A 22,189-nucleotide genomic window follows, 5' to 3' on the forward strand; every position below is an offset into this window, starting at 1 on the left:
AGTAGGGTGCGATTAATGGCTGTGCAAACTTGCATCAGCACTATTCCAACGGTGGACTTTCCCACTCCAAAATGGTTCGCCACCGATCAGTAGCTGTCTGGAGTTGCCAGCTTCCAGATTGCAATAGCCACCTGCTTCTCCACTGGCAGGGCAGCTCTCAATCTCGTGTCCCTGCGCCGCAGGGTAGGGGCGAGCTCAGCACACAGTCCTATGAAAGTGGCTTTTCTCATCCGAAAGTTCTGCAGCCACTGCTCATCATCCCAGGCTTGCAGGACGATGTGATCCCACCACTCAGTGCTCGTTTCCCAAGCCCAAAGGCGCCGTTCCACGGTGCTGAGCACGTCTGTTACTGCCACAAGCAATTTACTGTCTTGAGCGTCAGGCAAATCAATATCATCGTCTGATTCCTCACTGTCACTTTGCAGCTGAAGGAATAGCTCCACTGCCATGCGTGATGTGCTGGCAACATTCATCAGCAAGGTCCTCAGCAGCTCGGGCTTCATTTGTAACAGAAATCGAGCTGCAGATTCACAATGCCGCCAAACTGCTTGGAATGTGTAGCAAAGCACCACGGGGCATTGGAACAGGAAGCGGAAAGACCCGCACCCTTCCGTCCTCTTCCCACAAGCCACAGCGCCAAAATGGGACGAGGTGCTCTGTGGGATAGCTGCTCACAATGCACCACTCCCAACAGCGCTGCAAGTGCTGCAAATGTGGCCACACTGCAGCGCTGGTAGCTGTCAGTGTGGCCACACTGCAGCGCTGGCCCTACACATCTGTACGAACACAGCTGTAACTACCAGCGCTGCAGAACTGTAAGTGTAGCCATGGCCTTAGATAGAAAGTATCCAATTGTCCTATTGCTCTATGGAGATTTTACCCAAACAAGTAGAAACGACAACTGCCCCTACCATTGGTCTGCCAAAATGATTATTAAAACCAGACTTTCGATTTTAACATTAATTTTTAAATGTTATCCACCACAGAGGTGTCTGTCTTCTTATGGCTCAGTTTTGCATTCCTGTGTCCCCATGAATGAATGAGTTTGGGCTGAGAAATAAGGAAGATCAAGGCCTTGCTGTTCCTTTGTAATGTACTTAAAACAAAGAAAGTGATTTACAGTGTTCCTTTCCAGTTTCTATTATCAAACTTAAATGTGCAAATCATTTAAATCCTGCTTTTGTGCACAGGGAATCAAATGCTTAACCATTCAAAATGTTTGAATATATGACAGATCAAACAGTTCCTGCAAAGCATTTTGAAATAATTGGGTTTTTGTCCCTTTTTGCTTCTTTGAGGTATAGACGCTTTAGAAGAGTTAATTTTACCAAAAAGTTTGGATCTATTGGCAGCAAAGAATCCTGTGGCACCTTATAGACTAACAGACGTTTTGGAGCATGAGCTTTCGTGGGTGAATACCCACTTCCTCTGAGGTGCAGTATTCACCCACGAAAGCTCATGCTCCAAAACGTCTGTTAGTCTATAAGGTGCCACAGGATTCTTTGCTGCTTTTACAGATCCAGACTAACACGGCTACCCTCTGATACTTGATGGATCTATTGGGGTTTTTTTAAGCTTAGAAAGGTCATAAAATGTAGATTCTGGTTTTGCTGGAGAACTTTTAGAGGATATTGGATGTGTCCTGTGAGTTCTTCATTGAAAGTTTGGGGTGTTCCTTTGCTGGAGTGTTTCCATTATGTTGTTATATAGGTGCTAGCAAAAAGAACAAACAGCTCCCCAACCCTCCCCCAGTGCTTTAACCAGTTTGACTTAAAAACCTTTCCCTGCTCAGCTTCCAGTGTCCTGTGATGTCAACATTACTTCTCCAATACGTTTTGCCTTTATTTTACACAGCCATTGATTGTTAGTATCTTAATTTTTATGACCTAAAAGGGCAGACAAATGTTTATCCTGTTGTCCTTTGAAATTTAATCTTCATGTAATAGCCACTGGATGAAAATGGTAAGAGTAAAATCTTATTGAGCAAAATTAGAAATAATTTGTCTTTCAGTACAACAAGATGTTTTATTTAGTATTTAAAATGTGTCCACTGAGTTTGAAAAGTCAGTGGTCATTTTGCATAAAAACAAATGCACCTCAGAACTCTTTAGATGTTTTGTTTTCTTCAAAATCTGATTTTTAAAGTGTGGAAACAGAACAGTGTTCTGGTGTCAAAATCAAATGCAATAACTCTTCTCTCAATGTTAAATGTACTTGTTTAGTCATTCAAATCAATTTTGTATGTCCAATAGATAAAGCCCTAAATAAAAATAAAGTTTCCATTGGAGCCAGAATTGATTCACTTCCATTGAACTGATTTTATATTTATCATATGTGTTTTTCTTCTCTAGATCATATACAATGCTATTTACCAAATGTCATCCCCAATCATCACTCATTTTTCCACTAAAAATACTGATCCAAAGCCCAGTGAGGTCAATGGAAGTCTTTCCATTAATTTCAATGGTTTTTGAATTAGGCCTTAAATGCACTTTTGATTTAATCATGAGTAGTGAACCTCTCCCATACCTTCAAGTGTTCAAGAGTTAGTGTTCTGCTTACCCTATAACAACACTAAAGGTGAGTCTTCAAAGCAACTCTTCAAGTCGACCTGCTAACTCATGTCGAAAACTGAAAACTTCCTTGTCTTCCCTAGGATTTTACCATGAGTTAGTTAACTCAAGTTTAGACTATGCCTTTTTTCCCCTCAGTGAAGACAAGGTCTTAGATGTCAGAGTAGGGCTAGCCCATGTAAGAAAAGGAGTTGGCAGCTTCCCTAATTTTCCTTTCCTCCCACTCAGCATAGTAATACATTCTGTCCCTTGGCTGCTTCATTTCCTCATCTAAAAGATGTGTTTCTGCACAATTATGAGCAACTAGGGAGAAGTAAACAAGTAGCAGACACTCCACAGGGACAGAACAATGATGAAAAAACTGGCCATTTTGATGAGTGACCATACTTGTCCCATGACCGTTAAACGTGATGTATTTGGTGATCTATTTAGCCTGTGGTTTCTACTATATTAGAGTTGAGCCTTGAGTTAGGTTTCACATGCCTGCTAGGAAATGGACAATTATACAACACCTAAATTAGGAGGAGGGATATGAGGGAGCATCTCTTTGGCAGGGGCTCCCAGATATATGCTGCTGACTATCCATTGACAGAGTGTAGCATATGATGAGGCTAGTACTGCTGTCCCCTTGGAACTGTCATTGCACTCAGTGCCAGGGATGGAAATGAGATAGGCTCAGCATGGTGTAGTGGAAGCATGTCCTCCTCTTAGTCTGGTGAGCCTGTTAAAGAGTTGTAAACCATCTAACAAAGCTTTTAGAAAGGAAAAAATACACCATAAAGAGAGAGAGAAGATACAATACCTATAACAAATGCAGAAATCACCGAAAGACCAACATGTACTTAAAAGGCACAAAGAAGGACAGAAACAATGTTTGAAATGTCCTGTATACAAGACACCTCTGCCCACTTAAGCAGGACTCCATTACTAGAACAGAACCTTATCTCAGGAGAGGAAATCACTATTGTAGGGACTTGACAAGCCGCGTCCAACACTGTTCAGACAATAGAAGAATTCGTTCCTAACAAAAAAGCCTGGTAGCAATTGCCGCGCTGCAGGGCGCGGGAGCGAGTCCGGCAGGAAAGCAGCGCGCTGTGAAGCACGAGGGGACAATTTCCGAGGAGTAGAAGGCGGCCACCAGCTTCATCTCCTAGTGCCCGGGACACGGACTCTGCCCAAGGGCCAGCAGGGCGCCCTGCGCGTCACTTCACGCGGGAAGGCTCAGCCAGGCATTTTCCCGGCCGACGCCAGGGAGCCCAAGCGCAGACAGCGGCCCCGGCGCGCTGCGGTGTGAGCTGCAGGCAGGACGGCCCGGGTCTCGCTCCCACCCTCGCCGCGGCGGCAGCGGCAGCGGCTCCCTCTTCGGCCCTGAGCCATGAAGAACACGCTCCTGCGACTCCGCCCGGACCCCATTGGGTGCGACACCCCGACCCCGCTTCCGGCGGAAGGAACGCGGGGCCATTGCGTGCGCAGCGCCTCCGCTTCCAGCTCGGGCTGAGCCGCGGCGGCCGCCAGACTTGCACAGCAGCGCGTGCCCGGAGCCCCGGGGAGCGGCGCGTGTCAGTTGCGCCCCGCCTCTCCCGCTGGCCGCGTGCGGGATGCCGTACGAGCCGCGGAGCCGCCTGGTGGCGGAGCTGCTGCTGCAGGCGGACGAGGGAGCGGGCAGCATCCTGTGCCTCTGTTCCCGGGCCTTTGTGGAGTGAGTACGGGCCCCTCCCCGGGGGTGGCACCTCAGCTCCCTGGGCGGGCCTGGGGGCGCCGGCCTGGTAACTAGCGCTAATGCAGGGGCTGCCTCTTTCCGGGGTGGGAGGGTCGGGGCTTCACCTCTCCAGTGGGTGTCACCAGAAATGTCAGGTCAGCCGGGGAGATACCTGTGTGCTCCACAGCAGGGCTGGGCATTGGACCCGTCCCGAAATAATTGGTCACGGGACAGGCCAAACATTGGTCCAATATTTTCAGTGTCAAAAATGATAAAATGTTTTAAATTGCTGTCATACTGGAATGGTAACAAAAAGAACAAGGTCATGTCTATGCAATTAAGTTGGCCTATGTTACGTTGACATACAGCCACCGCAGTAATTAAATTGTTTTTGCATGTCCACTCTATGTTCCTTGTGTTGGCCGTGCGTGTCCTCATTAGGAGCGCTTACCAATTTAACGGTCAATGTAGGGCATTGCGGGATGGCTTCTGAAAGGCAGCAACTGTCAGTGAAAGCAAAGCAGTGTCTACACTGACACTGCATCAACCAAACTACATCGAAGGTGTAGTGAGCAAGTTACATCACTGGGAGCTACATTTTAGTGTGTACACTTAGAGTTAGGTCAATGTAAACTGCCTTATGTTGACCTAACTCTGTAATATAGACCAGGGCCAAGTCTTTTTGGTCTCCAGTAGGCTCACCCTTACTACAAACAGCACGTTATTTAACTAAGTTATTTTAACACAGAAAAATCTCCAAAAGGAAAATAATGTCTTTACAAATGAAAGAATAATTATTATTGGCTTTTTAGCCATGCTGTGGCGTACAAATGAGAACATTATTCAACACTGAGCAGTTTCAAAGAAAAATAAAATTTAAGCAGCAATAAAACAAACATAGCAACTATAAAAGAAAACAATCATTTTTAAATGTACGCATGCTAGGTAGGCAGCTGGTCAACTCTTCAAGCATCTTTCTTTTTTTATATTCATTTTTTTAGTCAGCTTCAACGGCTTTGTCTATATCTTTGTCCTCATCATCGCATTCGTCAGTATCCCCTTCTTCTTTATCTGACATATTGAGTCAACTTTTCGTCTATGTTTTGTTCTCCAATCTTAAGTTATGATATGTTGCCACCAGGTTCCCAGAAAGAGAAGGTCTTCAGTTTCTGGTTTTTGAATGGGTGGTTCCTCCAATAGACCAGTTTTGTTTTGCACATGCAGTAATACATATGTTAAGAACATCTGCCACTGTAACTATAGTGCAAGGAGGTCACAACCCTTTCCACCACAATGAAGGAGAAAGCTGTTTTGATTCTATTGCTGAAACTGCACTCCATGTTATTTTATGACTGAATTGTCTACCTTTTGCTTTATACTTTCTTACCTTGTTAGTGGTGTTTGTTCATTTAACTGTCCTTTAAAATTTGCAATAGCCACTATGAGATCACTGGTTGAAACAAATTAATCATCAGTAAGGTCTTGGCCCTGGAAGCATAGTTTAAAAAGCTGGGCAGCATTATCTGTGGGAATGATCACTTGCTTTTTCTGTGATTATTTTGTCTATCTTTTTTTCTTCAGCTTTTGTAAATGGACTGTGTTTTCCCAAATATGTTCCTAACTTTCAGAAACTCGTTCTAGGCATCAGACAGTGTAGAACAGGGGTTCTCAAACTGGGGGTTGGGACCTCTCAGGGGGTCATGAGGTTATTATATGGGGAGTCACACTTAGAAGCTTGCTATGTGAAAGGGGTCACCATTACAAAAGTCTGAGAACCGCTGATGTAGAACTATTTTCCATATTCGGAATGGACTGAAGGGGTTCACTCAGTAAAATGAATTTTGAATTTCACATCCAGAATTCATTGTCATCAAGAATGTCAGTGCAGATAACTCAGGGACAACACTGCTTACTTCAACTGAAGAGCTGCCTTGTGCATTTGAAAATCTTTGAGACATTTAATAGAAGATGCCCATAGGGTACCATAGGAGTTACTCAGAATGAATGAGGCTGAGTACTGTACTAAATTATGCTGAAAAACTTGTTTGTTTTTGAAAAACTTGTCAATGCTTTTTAGTTCTGACAGATGTGATAAGAAAGTTGCCAGCTCTTCAACCTCACCAATGAAAAGCTACATTGTATAGCAGGGGTCGGCAACCTTTCAGAAGAGGTGTGCCGACTTCATTTATTCACTCTAATTTAAGGTTTCACGTGCCAGTAATACATTTTAACAGTTTTAGAAGGTCTCTTTCTCTAAGTCCATAATATATAACTAAACTATTGTTGTATGTAAAGTAAATAAGGTTTTTAAAATGTTTAAGAAGCTTCATCTAAAATTAAATTAAAATGCGGAGCCCCTCAGACCAGTGGCCAGGACCCGGACAGTGTGAGTGCCACTGAAAATCAGCTCGCGTGCCGCCTTCGGCACATGTGCTATCGGTTACCTACCCCTGTTGTATAGGCAGCATATCAGTAACATGGAATGTTTGTATTCTCATTTGTCAACTAAAAGTCCAAGTAGCTTTCTTGTTACTCTGTTGTAGATCACAACAAAATAACCTTCCATGGATCCAATTCATTGATTATGGTTTTTAACTGGTTAGCAATATATTGGGCTGTGTGGGGTGATTCTCAGTTGTTCACTGCAATGAGTAAACGCTTGTTGTTATCATGAAGGTGATGACGTCCTCATTGCAAATATTACTCCAGATACTAGAGACCAGTGAGGAGCTTTTGCAATAAAACCAACTCTCTTCTTCATAATTCTCTTTGACATTCAGAAGACTATCTGCACGCTGCTTCGTAATAGGTACTTTGTAATTTGGACACAACTTATGAAAACATTCTAGCATATTTTTATATTTATGCCATTTCATATAGACATCTAGCAAACACAGTGAAATTTATTTTTCTGGTCATGGGACATTCTGCCCCAAAATCTCTTGATACCAGTTTGATGAACATTGGAAGACTTTCCAGGAGTAGAAGTTTTTGATGCTGAAGCAGGATGGGGTAGCAAAATTCGTATTAGAAGATGAAGAAATGAAATTAGCTTCACTTTCATTGTCACTTATATCACTGTCCTCATCAAAAGACTCCAGACTTAATGATGGTACTGCCAAAGACAAAGTAGAAGGAGAATGCACAGAAGACGACCACATTTTGATGCACTCCGGTTTTCCTTTTTTTGTTTTTTGACTGCTGTAATCTATCTTTGACAGCAGCTGGACATATACCTCAAGAATTCAACAAATGTTTCTCCATTCTACCTACATGTGTCACATACTCAGAAAACCAGAGCTTGCACTTAACTTTGGCAGTTGTTGCCTGTTCATGTCTACTAAAAAAAAAAAAATGTCCATGCAAATAATTTTGTCTTCCCCTGACTCTGTATAATAGATTATCAAGCATCTCTGAGAACTAAATGTCGACGCTTAGACTGAAATCTATTTCTAACTCCTGCTGTTCTAGAAGATTCCAGCCAATCAAAATGTTTTTGGCTATGCTGCCCTCTCCCTCCTAGGATACTTAGATTCTCAGATCTCGTGGAGAGGGTGGGGAGCAGATGGCCTCTCCTCCCTGCAGCAAACATAAGGGACTCATAAGCAGCAGTTGGAGGAGGAATAAAGCAGGATTTTGGGAAGGAAGGGACCTCTGCAGAGATATGATGTCAACACTCCTCATTAACATGTTTTCTCAGCAAGATTTGTGTGGGAAGGCTTATGAAAGGGATTTTTACTGAGGGGAGAAATGGGTTATTTACATGGGCATTTAATATGGGTTGTTTTGTTTGGTGTGGGTGGGGAAAGTGTTTGAGGGGGCTTAATATCTGTGATACTTTAGTTAAGGGAGAGACTTAGTGGCTACACATCTTTTCTCTGTGTTGGGAGAGAAGGTTTAATGTCTATGAATGTGCTTCTTCCTCCCCCACTCCCTTCTAAGTTAACTTCTATATCTTTGTCTAGTTTGTTTAAATCAAACTCTTTGTGGCAGAGCCAGAGTCGCTTAACTTGTTTAATGTGCTGTCTGAACTGCCACAAACATTGATGATGTCATATACAAGATATCCGTATGTACAATGTTTGTTCAAAAAAATTCCAGCCAACCAAGGTGCTCAGCTTTCGCCCAGTTTACCTTTTTCCCCAACAGGTGGCTGTAAGCTGGCATGGCTATCCCTCTGCATCTACATTGGGGGGAAGGGGCCACGCCTCCTCGCAGTTTGGATCCATGAGAGCCTTCTCCGAGCAAAGGAAAAAAGGGAGGAATTAGCAGTTCTCAAGGGGCCCATCCTTCAAAACGGAGCGAGACCATAAACAGTCTGGGCTCTATCCTGTAACCTGTAACTGTAACTGTTACCCAGCTGTAACTACAGCTGGGTAACAGTCTCTTTGCCCAGCCATTAAGCAGGGTGGGGCAGCAACCACCCAAGCAATCAGGCAGCTCTATAGTACCAGCCCAGTGTAGGAGTGAGCGACACACTCAGTCTCTGGGGCCTCAAGTACGGGATGAACTGAGGAGCACAGGCCTCCTGGCCTATGGACGGGGAGCACTGCCACCCCAGTGGTGGGATGGCAGGGGGTCATGGGCTTGCCCAACTCTACCGCGTCCCAATCCAAGGCCCTAATAGTGGCGGAGCAGTCTGCCACTGGGTCAGCGGGGATCTGCCCACAACATGCTGACCTGATTTGAGGCTCACTCTCCACCAGACTATTGCCTGGTTTCCCTGCATTGCTTCCTTCTCTCCGCCTCGGGCATACCTGTGTTCAAGGGTCGTCCTCAATCTCCTCGAGATACACTGCCAGGGGTAGTGGTAGCGGTTCCTCCACATTGAGAATGTTGCGGGTCCCTGGGGCAGCAGCGGTTCTGCTTGGTGCTCCACTCCAGCAGCGAGAAAGAAATATCTGTCTCGTCCAGCAACTCCCTCTTAACAGCTGCTGGGCTGGCCTTTTATATTTCCCCTTCCTGTCCCCCCTGTCCCCCCTCGCTGCTTCTGGTGTGCAGGGCATGACCCTCCTGGCTCCGCCCACCAGGTGGCTTGTAGTGCTCCCTCCGCATCCACTTCTGAGAGGGGCCACATCTCCTCACTACAGTGGCCTTAACGTAGTAAAGCGAGTGATCAAGACTAGGGCTGCCGAGCGATTAAAAAAATTGCACTGTCAAACAATAATAGAATACCATTTATTTAAATATTTTTGGATGTTTTCTACATTTTCAAATATACTGATTTCAATTACAACACAGAATACAAAGTGTACAGTGCTCACTTAATTTTTTTTATTGCAAATATTTGCACTGTAAAAACCAAAAGAAATAGTATTTTTCAGTTCACCTAATATGAGTACTGTAGTGCAATCTCTTTATCAAAGTTGAACGTACAAATATAGAATTATGTAAAAAAAACCAACTTGCATTCAAAAATAAAACAATCTAAAATTTTAGAGCCTGAATGTCCACTCAGTCCTACTTCTTGTTCAGCCAATTGCTCAGACACACAATCTTGTTTACATTTGCTGCCCGCTTCTTGTTTACAATGTCACCTGAAAGTGAGAACAGGTGTTCTCATGCCACTGTTGTAGTCGGCATCGCAAAGTATTTACGTGCCAGATGCACTGAAGATTCACATGTCCCTTCATGCTTCAACCACCATTCCAGAAGACATGCGTCCATGCTGATGACGGGTTCTGCTTGATAACGGTCCAAAGCAGTGCAGACGGATGCATGTTCATTTTCTTTATTTGATGCCACCAGCAGATGGTTGATTTTCTTTTTTGGTGGTTTGGCTTCTTCAGTTTCCGCACTGGAGTGTTGCTCTTTCAAGACATCTGAAAGCAGACTCCACATCTTGTCCCTCTCAGATTTTGGAAGGCACTTCAGATTCTTAAACCTTGGGTCAAATGCTGTAGCTATCTTTAGAAATCTCATGTTGGTACCTTCTTTGCATTTTGTGAAATCTTCCGTGAAAGTGTTCTTAAAATGAACAACATGTGTGGGTCATCATCCGAGACTGGTGTAACAGGAAGTATATGGCAGAATTTGGGTGAAACAGAGCAGGGGACATACAATTCTCCCTCAAGACATTCAGTCACAAATGTAATTGACACTTAATTTTTAATGAACATCGTCGGCAAGGAAGCACGTCCTCTGGAATGGTGGCTGAAGCATGAAGGGGCATATGAGTGTTTAGTATCTCGGACACTATCCGGTGGTCTAGGGACATTTACACAGAGCACATCACCGGCCACCGCCAATACCAAGAGTGAGTCGGCGTGGCTCTGTGCACCCATGGGGGGGAGGAGGCCTATAAACCCCCTTACTGAACCATATCCCCTAAGCCCTAAACCCACCGAACTAGATTCCACCATGTGTGGGTCATCCTGTCCCCATTACCCAGCCCGCTTACTTATACCCATGACTGCGTGTAACTCACTGTATGAGCAATGTACCCTCACTGCTTCCTTACTGCTTCCTGATCCCACCCACTGTACACCCCACATTGGGGACCTTACAGACTGTATATGTTATGTGCTAACCAATTTCCAAATACCAGCGTCCCCCTATACTCTGTATGTTGCCCCCAATGACCAACAACTGACGCTTTGAACTCTTTGTATCATCTTTATTTAAATATTCTGTAATAAACTTTTATATCTGGCATGTAAATAGCTTGCAATGCTGGCTACAAAAGCTCCGTGCAAATGCCTGTCCTCACTTTCGGGTAACATTGCGAATAAGAAGAATAAGAATAAGAATAGGAAGCATTATCTCCTGTAAATGTAAACAAACTTGTTTGTCTTAGCGATTGGCTGAACAAGAAATAGGATTGAGTGGACTTGTAGGTTCTGAAGTTTTACATTATTTTGTTTTTGAATGCAGTTATGTAACCAAAAAAACCTACATTTGTAAGTTGCACTTTCAGGACAAAGAGATTGCAAGACAATCCTTGTATGAAGTGAATTGAAAAATACTATTTATTTTATCATTTTTACAGTGCAAATATTTTTAAGCAAAAAATAAATAATCAGCCAATTATTTATGATGCTAGCAATGAGCTTGGCATTGTGTTAGGAGCAGCATTGGGGATGACAAGGCATATTCCGCTCAGCACCCTCTCAGAAGAAATCTGAGCACTAGGGCCCTGATACTGCCATGAATGACCATTGATCTTGCAAGGGGCACCTCATGAACAGTTAATTGCGGAATTGGGGCATTAGATTTTCCTTCTATCTAGCAGGGGGAGGAGGCCCTTATTTCTCAGTCAGACTTTACAGTTTTTTCTTGTTCTTGCTGATTTATTCTGTGATTCATCAGTGGTGTTGCCTTTTCATGGTTGTTGTGGTGTTTTTCTGTTTCTTTTTATGCCCTTGATGATGATGATGTGTGTTAATGTTTGGGGTTTTTTCATTTGTTTTATAGGGATCGAAAATTGTACAAATTAGGACTAAAGGGGTTTTATGGTAAAGAAGACTATGACAGTACAGGTAAAGTATGCTTGATAATTAAAGACTCCAGGGTTGATTTTAGTTCGTGGCCAAAGTAATGACTAATTATGTAGTAAATATGTGCTATGTGGTAATATGTGTAATTATGTTGATTACATTAGTTATTCAGGGTGCGGTAGTGTTGTATAGTTGCTAACCCATAATCATACACTGATTTTTCATCCATTTCTCAATGCTTTTGCTAAGAGGACCTGTCCTGCATAAGGATAACATAATTATAAGTGTACATTGTGTTCTGGCAACTGTAACTTCCTCTGCTCTGATTGGCTACCATCGTTAGCACTCCCCATCAAGATGCCTACATGAATATGGTTCCCTTGACATCTGATTTCCTCCTTACTGTCCTGTCACTCCTACCCGGCCTGGATAGTAAATATTTTGTAAAACAAAAGCTCTGCTTAGAGAGGAGGCTAAACTTTCCACACATGTTGAGAAAGAGCAACGAAGTGGAGATTGAAAGAACTTGGAGTTTTCAGAGTGGTGGGTCAGAAATGGAGGCAATCGTACTTGTTTTAGGTATATGGATGAATTTCTGGGGCCAGTCACCAACCAAAGCACAGAGGTGAAAGGAAAGAGAGCACATTTTAGTAGATGAACTTGAAGATGATCCTTGTTATCTGCATAATAAATATATTCTGGGCTAAGAAACTATGATTTTTTTAAATGCTTAAGAATCAATTTTCTCTACAGAATTACAAATTTCTGTATTTCGCGAGCCTCATTAATATGTAGTGTCTACTTTGGCAATGATTTTTGTAGCAATAAACAAATTTGTAATTATGTCAATTTTTTTTTAATGTAAAGACTGAGAGAAGAGCAAATTGATAGCTGTCTGTAGCCTTTTTGAGATGATTTAGTGACATTCTTGGCACGCCGTGTTTTGTAAAATTGTATGATCTTTGTTACCCCATTTATGGTGCACTCGTAAAGTTGTTGACCATTTCCATGGTTTAATGATATGCCAAAAGGAGTCCTGTGAAGCATTTACTTTCTGTGCTCTCTCCCTTGCTTTTAGATTTTTTGGCCAGATACTATCAGGCAGTGTGTGTTTTATAAATATTTAAACAGCTGGGACTTGATTTTCAAACTGGGTCTCCATTTTGTAGGCACAAAATTGTGCTTGTAGTGAATTGCTCCCACAATTCTATGTCCCCACTCTATTCATGCTTTTTCTTGGGACTTTATTTTGACTGCAGTTCATTGCAGGGGCAAAAATCATGCAGGCAAAACCCAAGGCCCTTATTCTGTTATAATTAATTGAAATAATGACATCATTCTAAAGTTCAGAATTCATGTATGTATTTCTTGGCTGCTGTGTTTAAAAAAATTCAACAAAATTAGTCACTTTCAGATGAGTTGGAGATAAGTGATTTTGCTGCAATGATCAACTGAAGCAGGAGATGGAGAAAGCTGTGCCCACTAAGCAGCTTTCAAATGTTATTATAGAATGTAACTGGGGAAAGAAACTTGCTGTGCAGATCTCCTAATTCTCCATCAGAAAAATACAGAGCAGAGCTGGGTAGGATTGAAACCAATTTATGAAACTGTAAATTAATATAACTTGTTTATAGGAGAAGAGCAAACAGAGAAAGAGGAGGAGGGGAATCATCATCCCAGTGTGGCAAAAAACTCGAACAACAATCATTCTTTAGGCCTGGAAGAGGAGGAACTGGACTCAGAGGCTGAACTCATGAGGAGTATGGGGTTACCGCTTCAGTTTGGAGGACTGTCAGCTCACAAAGAATTTGTGGTAAACCCCAGTTTACTGTGCTTTTTATGCATCTTTGTATTTCCAGACTCTGGGCTATGAAAGTAAATTGAACGCTGTGTGATGTGGGTCTCTCTGCACATGCGTGAAGGAGCTGGTCCACAGAGCAAGTTGTAGGACTAGGAGCTAATTAATTTCTTGAATGAACCATTTTGTGAAGAAACTGATCAAAACACAATATTAAAAACAGTGGTACACAAACTATGGGACAAAGGAATTGAATGGGAAACGAATACACAGTACTTTTAATTTATAGAACATTGGTAAGAGTGATGCTTTACACAGTGTATGTTAAAATAAAGTATGATATGAGGGCTGTGAAGGAAGTAACCACGGTGAAAGTCTGGTATTCTCTGAAACTAACTTCTCGATGGTCCGGCTTTTGCCTCTGAAGTGACCACACAGAATCTGAAGAGCAGGTTTGAGTTTAAGTAACTCTCATGTTTGACTTTTTTCAGATTCATAATAGAAAAGTTTTGTTCTAAAATATAGGTACTTCCAAAGATATTTGTACAGATAACAACCCCATTAGGTAACTCTGGATGTCTTTTATCCAGCATGCATTAAGGAAAAATGAGTAAGGTTTTCTTTGCAAAACTTGAATCACAACATTTCAGTTCTAGCTGAACTTCAACAGCAGCTGAAAATGGGTTTCCAGTTTAACAACTTGAACACTGCTTGTTCCTTTGAAAGTCTCAGCCATTGATGCAAATGAACTTTGGAGCCTCTTTCCTCAGCACTACAAAGCTGAGTGAATCTGACTGTGATTCAGAAATAAGTTTGAGGATGTACTTCTGTGCAGGATAAGGGTTTTTTTTGTAGCTGTTGGCCCTAGTAAGTTGTAGTCAGTGAAAACGAGGATTATTCTCTTTCCATCTTACTACCAAATTAATAGTTTCATGGATTTAGCCAAAGATCCACTGTCCGGCACTAATGAAACAATTTCCTGATCTCTGTCGATGGCTTTTAAAAATGACTACAAGCCAAATTCGCTGCTCATCTAAACAAGCATTCCTTGACTAAAGTGAATGGAGTTTCATTTGTTTATACCAATGATGAGTTTAACACTAAGTTGACCATCTTATTACTTTTTTCCTCCTATTAGTTGTTTCCCTGTCTTTTCTCCTTCACCATTAGATAGCTTTGTCAGGTTTGCCTTGTATCTTGGGCAGCAAATGGAAGGCGTATTTGCTGTGGCAGAAGTTCATGTCTTCCCTTGCTTCTCTCCAAAAGCTTCCTTAGTATCTTCTACCAGTGGTCTCATGAGTAAGGCTACAATATTGTCATGGATATTTTTAATAAAAGTAATGGACAGGTCACGGGCAATAAACATGGAAACCATGACCTGTCCCTGACTTTCACTAAAAATATCCATGACAAAATGGAGAGGGAGGAGGGTCCAGCACCCTCCCCCACTGCATGCAGGAGTGGGGAGCAGTAGCTCCCTTGTCCAGTGGCTGGGAGCTGGGGGTGGGGGGAATCCTCTGTTACCCTACAGGGCTGGGAGCTCAGGGATCCCCTCACTGCCTATAGTGACTGGGAGCTCTGGGGGTCCCCCACCACCTGCTGGGGAGTTCTAGGGGGCCCCCTGTGGTGGATGGGGCACTCCGGGGGATACCCTACTGCCTGCCGGGGCTGGGATGCTCTGGGGGATCCCCCTGCCTTGCAGGGCTGGGAGCTATAGGGGGATCACCTGTCGCCCTGCAGGGGTGGAAGTTGCGGGGGGATGCCGCCACCCATGGCAGCTGGGAGCTGCAGAGAGTCCCCCACTGCCGCAGTAGCTGGGCTGTTGCAGGGGCTCAGTTTCACAAAGGTTACGGAAAGTCACGGAATCTTTGGAAAAAATACTTGCATTAGCCTTCTGAGTAATGAGTGGAGGGCAGAAGCAGGACTATCCCTGAAGACAGAACAAGGAGGAAAGAATAAATTCTCCCTTGTGAGTTACTTGGTTCTGGGCATTTTTTAAAAACACATTTTATTTCTCTTTGATTTTTAGGCATCAGAAAATTCCAGAAAGAGAAATAAGATAGTGAAGAAGAAAAAGAAGAAAAAGTTGCAGCAAAAGCACTTGAATGAGATCATGCAGGAAACCTGGGAAGAAGATTGTGAAGACCATAACCAGTCTTTTTCAGATGATCCAGCTTTACATACAGAACAAACTGAGGAGAAAAAATCATGCCAGCTTCTGAATGAGAACAACTGTGAAAATAGAGATTGCCCTATTAATGATGCTTTACCTAGTGAGCTGAAAGAGGAATGGGAAAAATATTGGAGTGAGTATGGAGAAGGTCTTCTGTGGCAAAGTTGGCTGGAGAAGAACATGGAAGAAGAATTGTCTGAGAATGCACCTACCTCTGAGCCTTGGAACTCTCCTGACACCAAGGAAAAGTGGAAGCAGCATTATAGTGAACTATACTGGTATTACTGGGAACAGTTTCAGTACTGGGCAAGTCAAGGATGGACTGTTGACAGCCTAGATGATGGCACAGAAATCAATGCATTTAAACTTGAAACAGGTCCGCCAGGAGAAGTAGACTGTGTTAGTACAGATGCTGTATCTCATCAAGTGCTGGACTCACAACTTTCTTCTTGTCCTCCCTTCAACATCAGTTGTAAAGAAAACCCTAGTTCACGTGATGAGTACCATAATGAAATCCTCTCTGGGATTAGTAACATAAATCTGGATTCAGAGGCAGTGGAGGAGAGCAAATTAGCCCTAACAATTTATGATGGCCATCAAAACCTGAGTTCAACTAGTAGTGCAAGGCAGAGTCCTTGTGTTTCTAGCCAGAAGGAATCATGCAATGGAGGAACCAGGAAAAGTGCATCTTCTGACGATAAAAGCGTAAACCAGTCAGGTCTGTGTAGGATTAGCTAATATTGATTCTGGTAATATTCCTCCAGATGGATATATATAACACAGGGGTTGGCTACCTTTCAGAAGTGGTGTGCCGAGTTTTCATTTATTCACTCTAATTTATGGTTTCGCTTGCCGGTAAAACAATTTAATCTTTTTAGATCTCTTTCTATAAGTCTATAATATATAACTAAACTATTGTTCTCTGTAAATTAAATAAGTTTCAAAATGTTTCAGAAGCTTCATTTAAAATTGCAGAGCCTCCCCTGGACCTGTGGCCAGGATCCGGGCATGTGAGTGCCACTGAAAATCAGCTCGTGTGCCGCCTTCAGCACCCATGCCATAGGTTGCCTACCCCTGATATAACACAAGAACTGACCTTAGCCCTGTCTCTGTTACTCAGTTTAACCCTGGGAATTGAGTATTTTGTAGAATGATTAACAACTTAATTCTGTTTTCTTCTATCTGCTTGACTCAAGCCTCATCTCTCTCCTCTTAGACCTTATTATTGAACATGTTCTTTGGATAAAAGTGTTTTAATGGAATATCTCTTTTCTAATAAATCTCTGGCTGTACTAGAGAAGTGGTGAGATAACAGTATTAGTGCTTCCTCAATTTAAGTCTTTCTGGTATGCAGCTACTATACTGTCCATGCACAGGAAAAGCTGTGTTATCTGGCACTTTACAAACCAGAAAGCTCTATAAACTGGCCTTTCGGGAGGGAATGTGGGGCATGGGCTCTGGGGGGGGAGTTTGGTTGCAGAGGGGGTTTCGGGGTGCTGGATCTGGGAACTCCCACCCTCTTAATTAACCAATTTTTTTGACTTAATGGCACCCCCCATTTCCCCAACATGCCATTTAACAAAGCATCTACTGTAAAAAGACAGATCAATTGGCTTCCTCCTAGTATATGTCTCACTCAGTAGGTTGGAGTAAATATAACAGAAATAGATGTTTTAATAAATCTGGCCTGTGAAAGATCAGTTTTGAAGGAAAGTCCTTATAAACCTACAATCCTTTCTTCACTCCACCTTCTCATGTCTGCCCCCAAATGCTGTACCTGAAAATCTGTTTTTGTTTAATTCAACTTGCTCTGGTACTATATAAGCCAGGTGGGCAAAGTACCACCAACTTGATCTGTTCATAGCTAATAGTTTATAGGGCAGTAAGAAAATGGCTAGCAAATCCAATGCACACAGATTGGGCCACATCCGGCCCATCAAACCATTCTGATCCTTAGCTCCTGCCAGGGAGCGGGGTCGGGGGTTTGCCCTGCTCCGGCGCTCCAGCTAGGGAGCAGGGTTAGGGGCTCACCCAGCTCTGCGTTGCTCCCAGGAAGCAGCTGGCATGACTCCTCCGGCTCCTACGTAGTATACGGATCCTGGCCAATGGGAGCTGCAGGGGTGGTGCCTGCGGACAGGGCAGCTCACAGAGCTGTCTGGCTGTGCCTCGGAGCTTGAGGTGGGGGACACGCTTCCAGGAGCTGCTTGCCTACTGCCTGCCTGCACTCCCCAGCGGCAGCACGTGTAACCCTTATGTACTGCTCTGTGGTTTCTTCTGGTTAGGAGGAGGGGTGGAATATGCAAGACTAGCAGTGGCTGAGGTGTTAGGAGGTTGATGCAGAAACCTGTAGTTGCCACTGCTGAAGAGTGTAGGTAGCGATTTTCCCCCTTCTCCTGGCAGCTTCACAGAAGCACCAGAGGCAGGAGCTTGGAGCCGAGTCTCAGTAGCCCCCTCCTTTCCTTCTGAATGCCCTCTATTCTCCTTAAATTGCTAATCCTGGGACTGCCACTGAGTTTTGTTTGAGTGCTGCTGTGAGTTCGTTAGCCAATGTCACTGCACTATCCTGGCAGACTTGCTTTCGACCATTAAGATGAGAGAAGAGATGAAAATCCTAACTTATTAACTTGAAGTAATTTTTTAAAAAGGGCAGAGAAGCCATGTGGGGATTGTCCTATATAGACTTTTCATATATGGAAACCTTTGAGTCTCTAAAACTGATGTTGCAAAATATTTAAAGATCCTTTAAAACAGCAGAGGAAACATAACATATAAGTCTACTTTAAAAAAAAAAATAGCTCCAAAGTATTTAGTTTTTTGTAGACTGGAGAAGAGATGATTGGACAAACAAAAAGAGTTTTTATGCCTCTAGATTCACAGGAGCCATCTAGATCAAATTCTAATGACAAAAGAGGATCACACAACAATGATAAGAAAGAAGATGAAGAAGAGGAAGAGCCACCTGAATATAAACATGCCAAACTCAAGAGGAGGCAAGTAATAAATTAGTTTTTTCTATTTCTGAAATCTGTTTCTGTATGTTTCCGTGTATTAGAAGGGCTCCTAGCACAATGGGGCCCTGATCCTGATTGGATCTGTTGGCTGTTCCTGCAATGCAAGTAGTAATAATTGGCTTTCCTGCCTCCTTACCTTGCCATCTGACAGCATGGAGCTTCTATGTTGGTTGGAGGTCTCTCTTTTTTTATTCCAAGGAAAGAATTTAGAGCCCTGAGTTCCAAACTCTGTGGGAGGTATATACACACTTGTCACCAGATTGTTAAATTGAATGGGATGCACCTTCTGTTGAGAGTGGATTTGTTTATGTAATTGGCATTAAAAACTTGCTTTTTTATTTTTGGGGATGGTGAGAGAAGGAATGGGAACAGTATTAAGTAGTTACTAGTTTAGGTGTGATGCTAATGTGTTAATGTCGTTTTAGTAGCATAAGAACAAGAAATGCTTATGCCTTGAGGTAGAAAAAGCCTGTTATCTCCATTCATAGGGACAGATTGCCCTTGTCTAGCTTGTGACTTGAAGGACATAAATGGAAGGTCACTATCTGTGATACTTACTATGTGTATATTAAAACTTCATTAATACTTGGGTTTCTTCATGATGTAGCCTTTAAAACCCAGAAGATAAGAGTACAGGCTGTGGAGTCTGCCAGTGTTAATGGGAATTTTCCTCTCTTAGTAGGAACTGTAATAAAAATGGTAACTTTTTACAGAAAGTAACCGATGTCTGGGTTTCTTTATAGTCATGAACTGGATGCAGATGAAAATCCTGTTGCAGATCCCGAGGAAACCTGTTCTCTTCTGGGACTCAAGCATGGTACAGGACAAAAGTAATGACTTATAAGCAAATTCAGTGTCCCTGTCTCCCTCCCTCTCCCCTGAAAATTAGCTCCTTTTACGCACTAACTGTCCCATATTTTTCAAGTGTTATTTTCAAATGTACCATCTGTCATAAACAGATAGCTAAGGGTTAATGTCTCTTCCACCTGAAGCACCTGACCAGAGGACCAATCAGGAAACCGGATTTTTTCAACTCTGGGTGGAGGGAAGTTTGTGTCTGAGTCTTTGTTTTCTGCCTGCCTGCTTTCTCTGAGCTTTGGAGAAGTAGTTTCTACTTTCTAGTCTTCTATTTCTAAGTGTATGGACAAAGAGATCAGATAGTAAGTTATATGGTTTCTTTTCATTGGTATTTGCATGAATATAAGTGCTGGAGTGCTTTGATTTGTATTCTTTTTGAATAAGGCTGTTTATTCAATATTCTTTTAAGCAATCGACCCTGTGTTGTATCGCCTTAATACAGAGAGACCATTTGTATGTATTTTTTCTTTCTTTTTATATAAAGCTTTCTTTTAAGACCTGTTGGAGTTTTTCTTTACTTCAGGGAAATTGAGTCTGTACTCACCAGGGAATTGGTGGGAGGAAGAAATCAGGGGAAATCTGTGTGCATTGGATTTGCTAGCCTGATTTTGCATTCCCTCTGGGGAATAGGAAAGTCCTTTTTGTTTCCAGGACTGGGAACGGAGAGGGGGAGTCACTCTGTTTGGATTCACAGAGCTTGTGTCTGTGTATCTCTCCAGGAGCACCTGGAGGGGGGAAGGGAAAAAGGATTATTTCCCTTTGTTGTGAGACTCAAGGGATTTGGGTCTTGGGGTCCCCAGGGAAGGTTTTTCAGGGGGACCAGAGTGCCCCAAAACACTCTAATTTTTTGGGTGGTGGCAGCAAGTACCAGGTCCAAGCTGGTAGCTAAGCTTGGAGGTTTTCATGCTAACACCCATATTTTGGACGCTAAGGTCCAAATCTGGGACTAAGGTTATGACACCATCAATCTCTGTTCCTTTTGACTATTAAGTTATTTGAAGGTTGTTTTGAAACTTAGTGTTTGTGCTTAATAAGACTGTAGGTTTGACTCTAGGTGTTATAGGAGTGGAAAGGACGGATGCAAAGTGTTAAGAATGAATTAGAGAATAATAAAAGTGCTTTGAAGTGAAGGTAACAAACAACGAAGGTTTAAATTAGATGGCATCCTAAAGTATAAATCATTTTTTGTTAAAATGCTTGTGGTTTTATAGATATCTTGGTTTTCTGAAATTATAAATTAGTCTCTTAAATTCTCTGCTCCTGAGGGCTCTGATTGTTAATCAGCTTTTAAAAGTTTGGTGTCTAGTTAGGAGCCAGATAGGAACTTATTGCAGCTTCGTTATATTAGGACAAAGCCTCCGTCCTGTTAATGCAAATGTTGACAGTGTTTTATTTCATCATGAAAACAGTTTCCATTGGCTCATGGCATGATCTACAACCTTGCAGGGGAGGATGTTTTAGTTCGGCTCCATCCAGTATGGTGTCCATTTTACTTGGCTCTGGGGCTGCTGTAAGATAAGGTGTCACTAACCTACATTGTGTAATATGCAAATATTTTAATGGGAGATATGGATAGTTAAATTTGTATTTAGGCTGAAAAGTGTAATTTTAAGATAATGTTTGGCCTGTCAACCCTGACAGTCTCTCTCCAACATTTCTTAACAGCTGAATCCCACATATTTAAACTTCTGTTCTTAATCAATTCTTTTTGATTGCAGATACGGGGGAATTTCAAGCTTTAGCTGCAGAAAGGTCCAGTATCTGGAGAAAAATGCAAAGCTCAAATCCCAGTTCTTGGACATGCGCAAAGCAGTCAAGAGAAAAAACAAACACATCTTCTTTACAGAAGAGTCAGAAATGTTATCTTGCCAAAAAAGTAAAACTTTGAGCAAGGTATAAATGTTTCTTATAAGTTTATTTATTAGCACTGGTATAGCAGAGCGCCCTAACCGCAGTACCATAGATGTATCCATGTTTGTTCTGATAACTATTATTGAACTGTGAAAACGGGAACATTTAGGCCAGTAAAGATCAAATGAATGCACATTATTAAGCATCAACCTGGGTCTCTTCGTTGCTTACACATCTTTCTTTAGTAAAAAGCACTCTAGTCAGGAAGCATCTCCAAAACAGTGAAAAACTCTTCATGAGTTGTTTTGAAGAATGTCACTTTTTAAGAATGTCATCTTAACAGCCAACTTATATAAACAGCTTTCCTTACCTCTAGATTCCTCATTTGTTCAGTAATGTGTATCTGTGTTTCTTTGTATAGACCAGTGGTGGGCAGCCTGCAGGCTGGATGCAGCCCATTAGGGTAATCTGATTGCGGGCTACAAGATATTTTGCTGATGTTGACAGTCTGCAGGCACCACCACTCCCAGCTCCCAGTGGCCGCGGCACAATGGGAGCTGTGGGACATGAAGTCTGCAGGCGAAGGGGCCACAGGGACGTGCTGGCTGCCACTTCTCACAGCTCCCATTGTCCGGAAACAGAGAACTGTGGCCACTGGGAGCTGTGGGGGGCGGTGCCTGTGGGTGATCGGCATCAGCAAAATGTCTCACGACCTGCAATCAGATTATCCTGATAGGCTGCATGCGTTACCCACCACAGCTAATGACCATTGAATTACCTGCATTTTTTA

The 22,189-nt window shown here is 42.7% G+C and overlaps 1 protein-coding gene across 7 annotated transcripts in view; it reads left to right on the forward strand.

Annotated features, from left to right (window-relative positions):
* Nucleotides 1-4,084: 4,084 nt before the first annotated feature.
* TGS1 (trimethylguanosine synthase 1) overlaps nucleotides 4,085-22,189 on the forward strand; it is a 49,517-nt gene continuing 31,412 nt past the window's right edge. For 2 of the 7 annotated variants that reach the window (XM_030553114.1, XM_030553115.1), the window contains exons 1-7: nucleotides 4,091-4,272; nucleotides 11,686-11,750; nucleotides 13,343-13,521; nucleotides 15,536-16,397; nucleotides 18,549-18,669; nucleotides 19,434-19,520; nucleotides 21,267-21,441. In XM_030553114.1, the coding sequence (XP_030408974.1) occupies nucleotides 4,172-4,272; nucleotides 11,686-11,750; nucleotides 13,343-13,521; nucleotides 15,536-16,397; nucleotides 18,549-18,669; nucleotides 19,434-19,520; nucleotides 21,267-21,441 (1,590 nt within the window). In that variant the 5' untranslated portion in view covers nucleotides 4,091-4,171. Of the gene's footprint in view, nucleotides 4,340-11,685; nucleotides 11,751-13,342; nucleotides 13,522-15,535; nucleotides 16,398-18,548; nucleotides 18,670-19,433; nucleotides 19,521-21,266; nucleotides 21,442-22,189 lie in introns of all 7 variants that reach the window. The other 5 variants (XM_030553116.1, XM_030553119.1, XR_003999127.1 and 2 more) reach the window with 5 other exon arrangements.

The sequence above is a fragment of the Gopherus evgoodei genome, chromosome 2, assembly GCF_007399415.2.
Source record: "Gopherus evgoodei ecotype Sinaloan lineage chromosome 2, rGopEvg1_v1.p, whole genome shotgun sequence".
NCBI classification, from domain to species: Eukaryota; Metazoa; Chordata; order Testudines; family Testudinidae; genus Gopherus; species Gopherus evgoodei.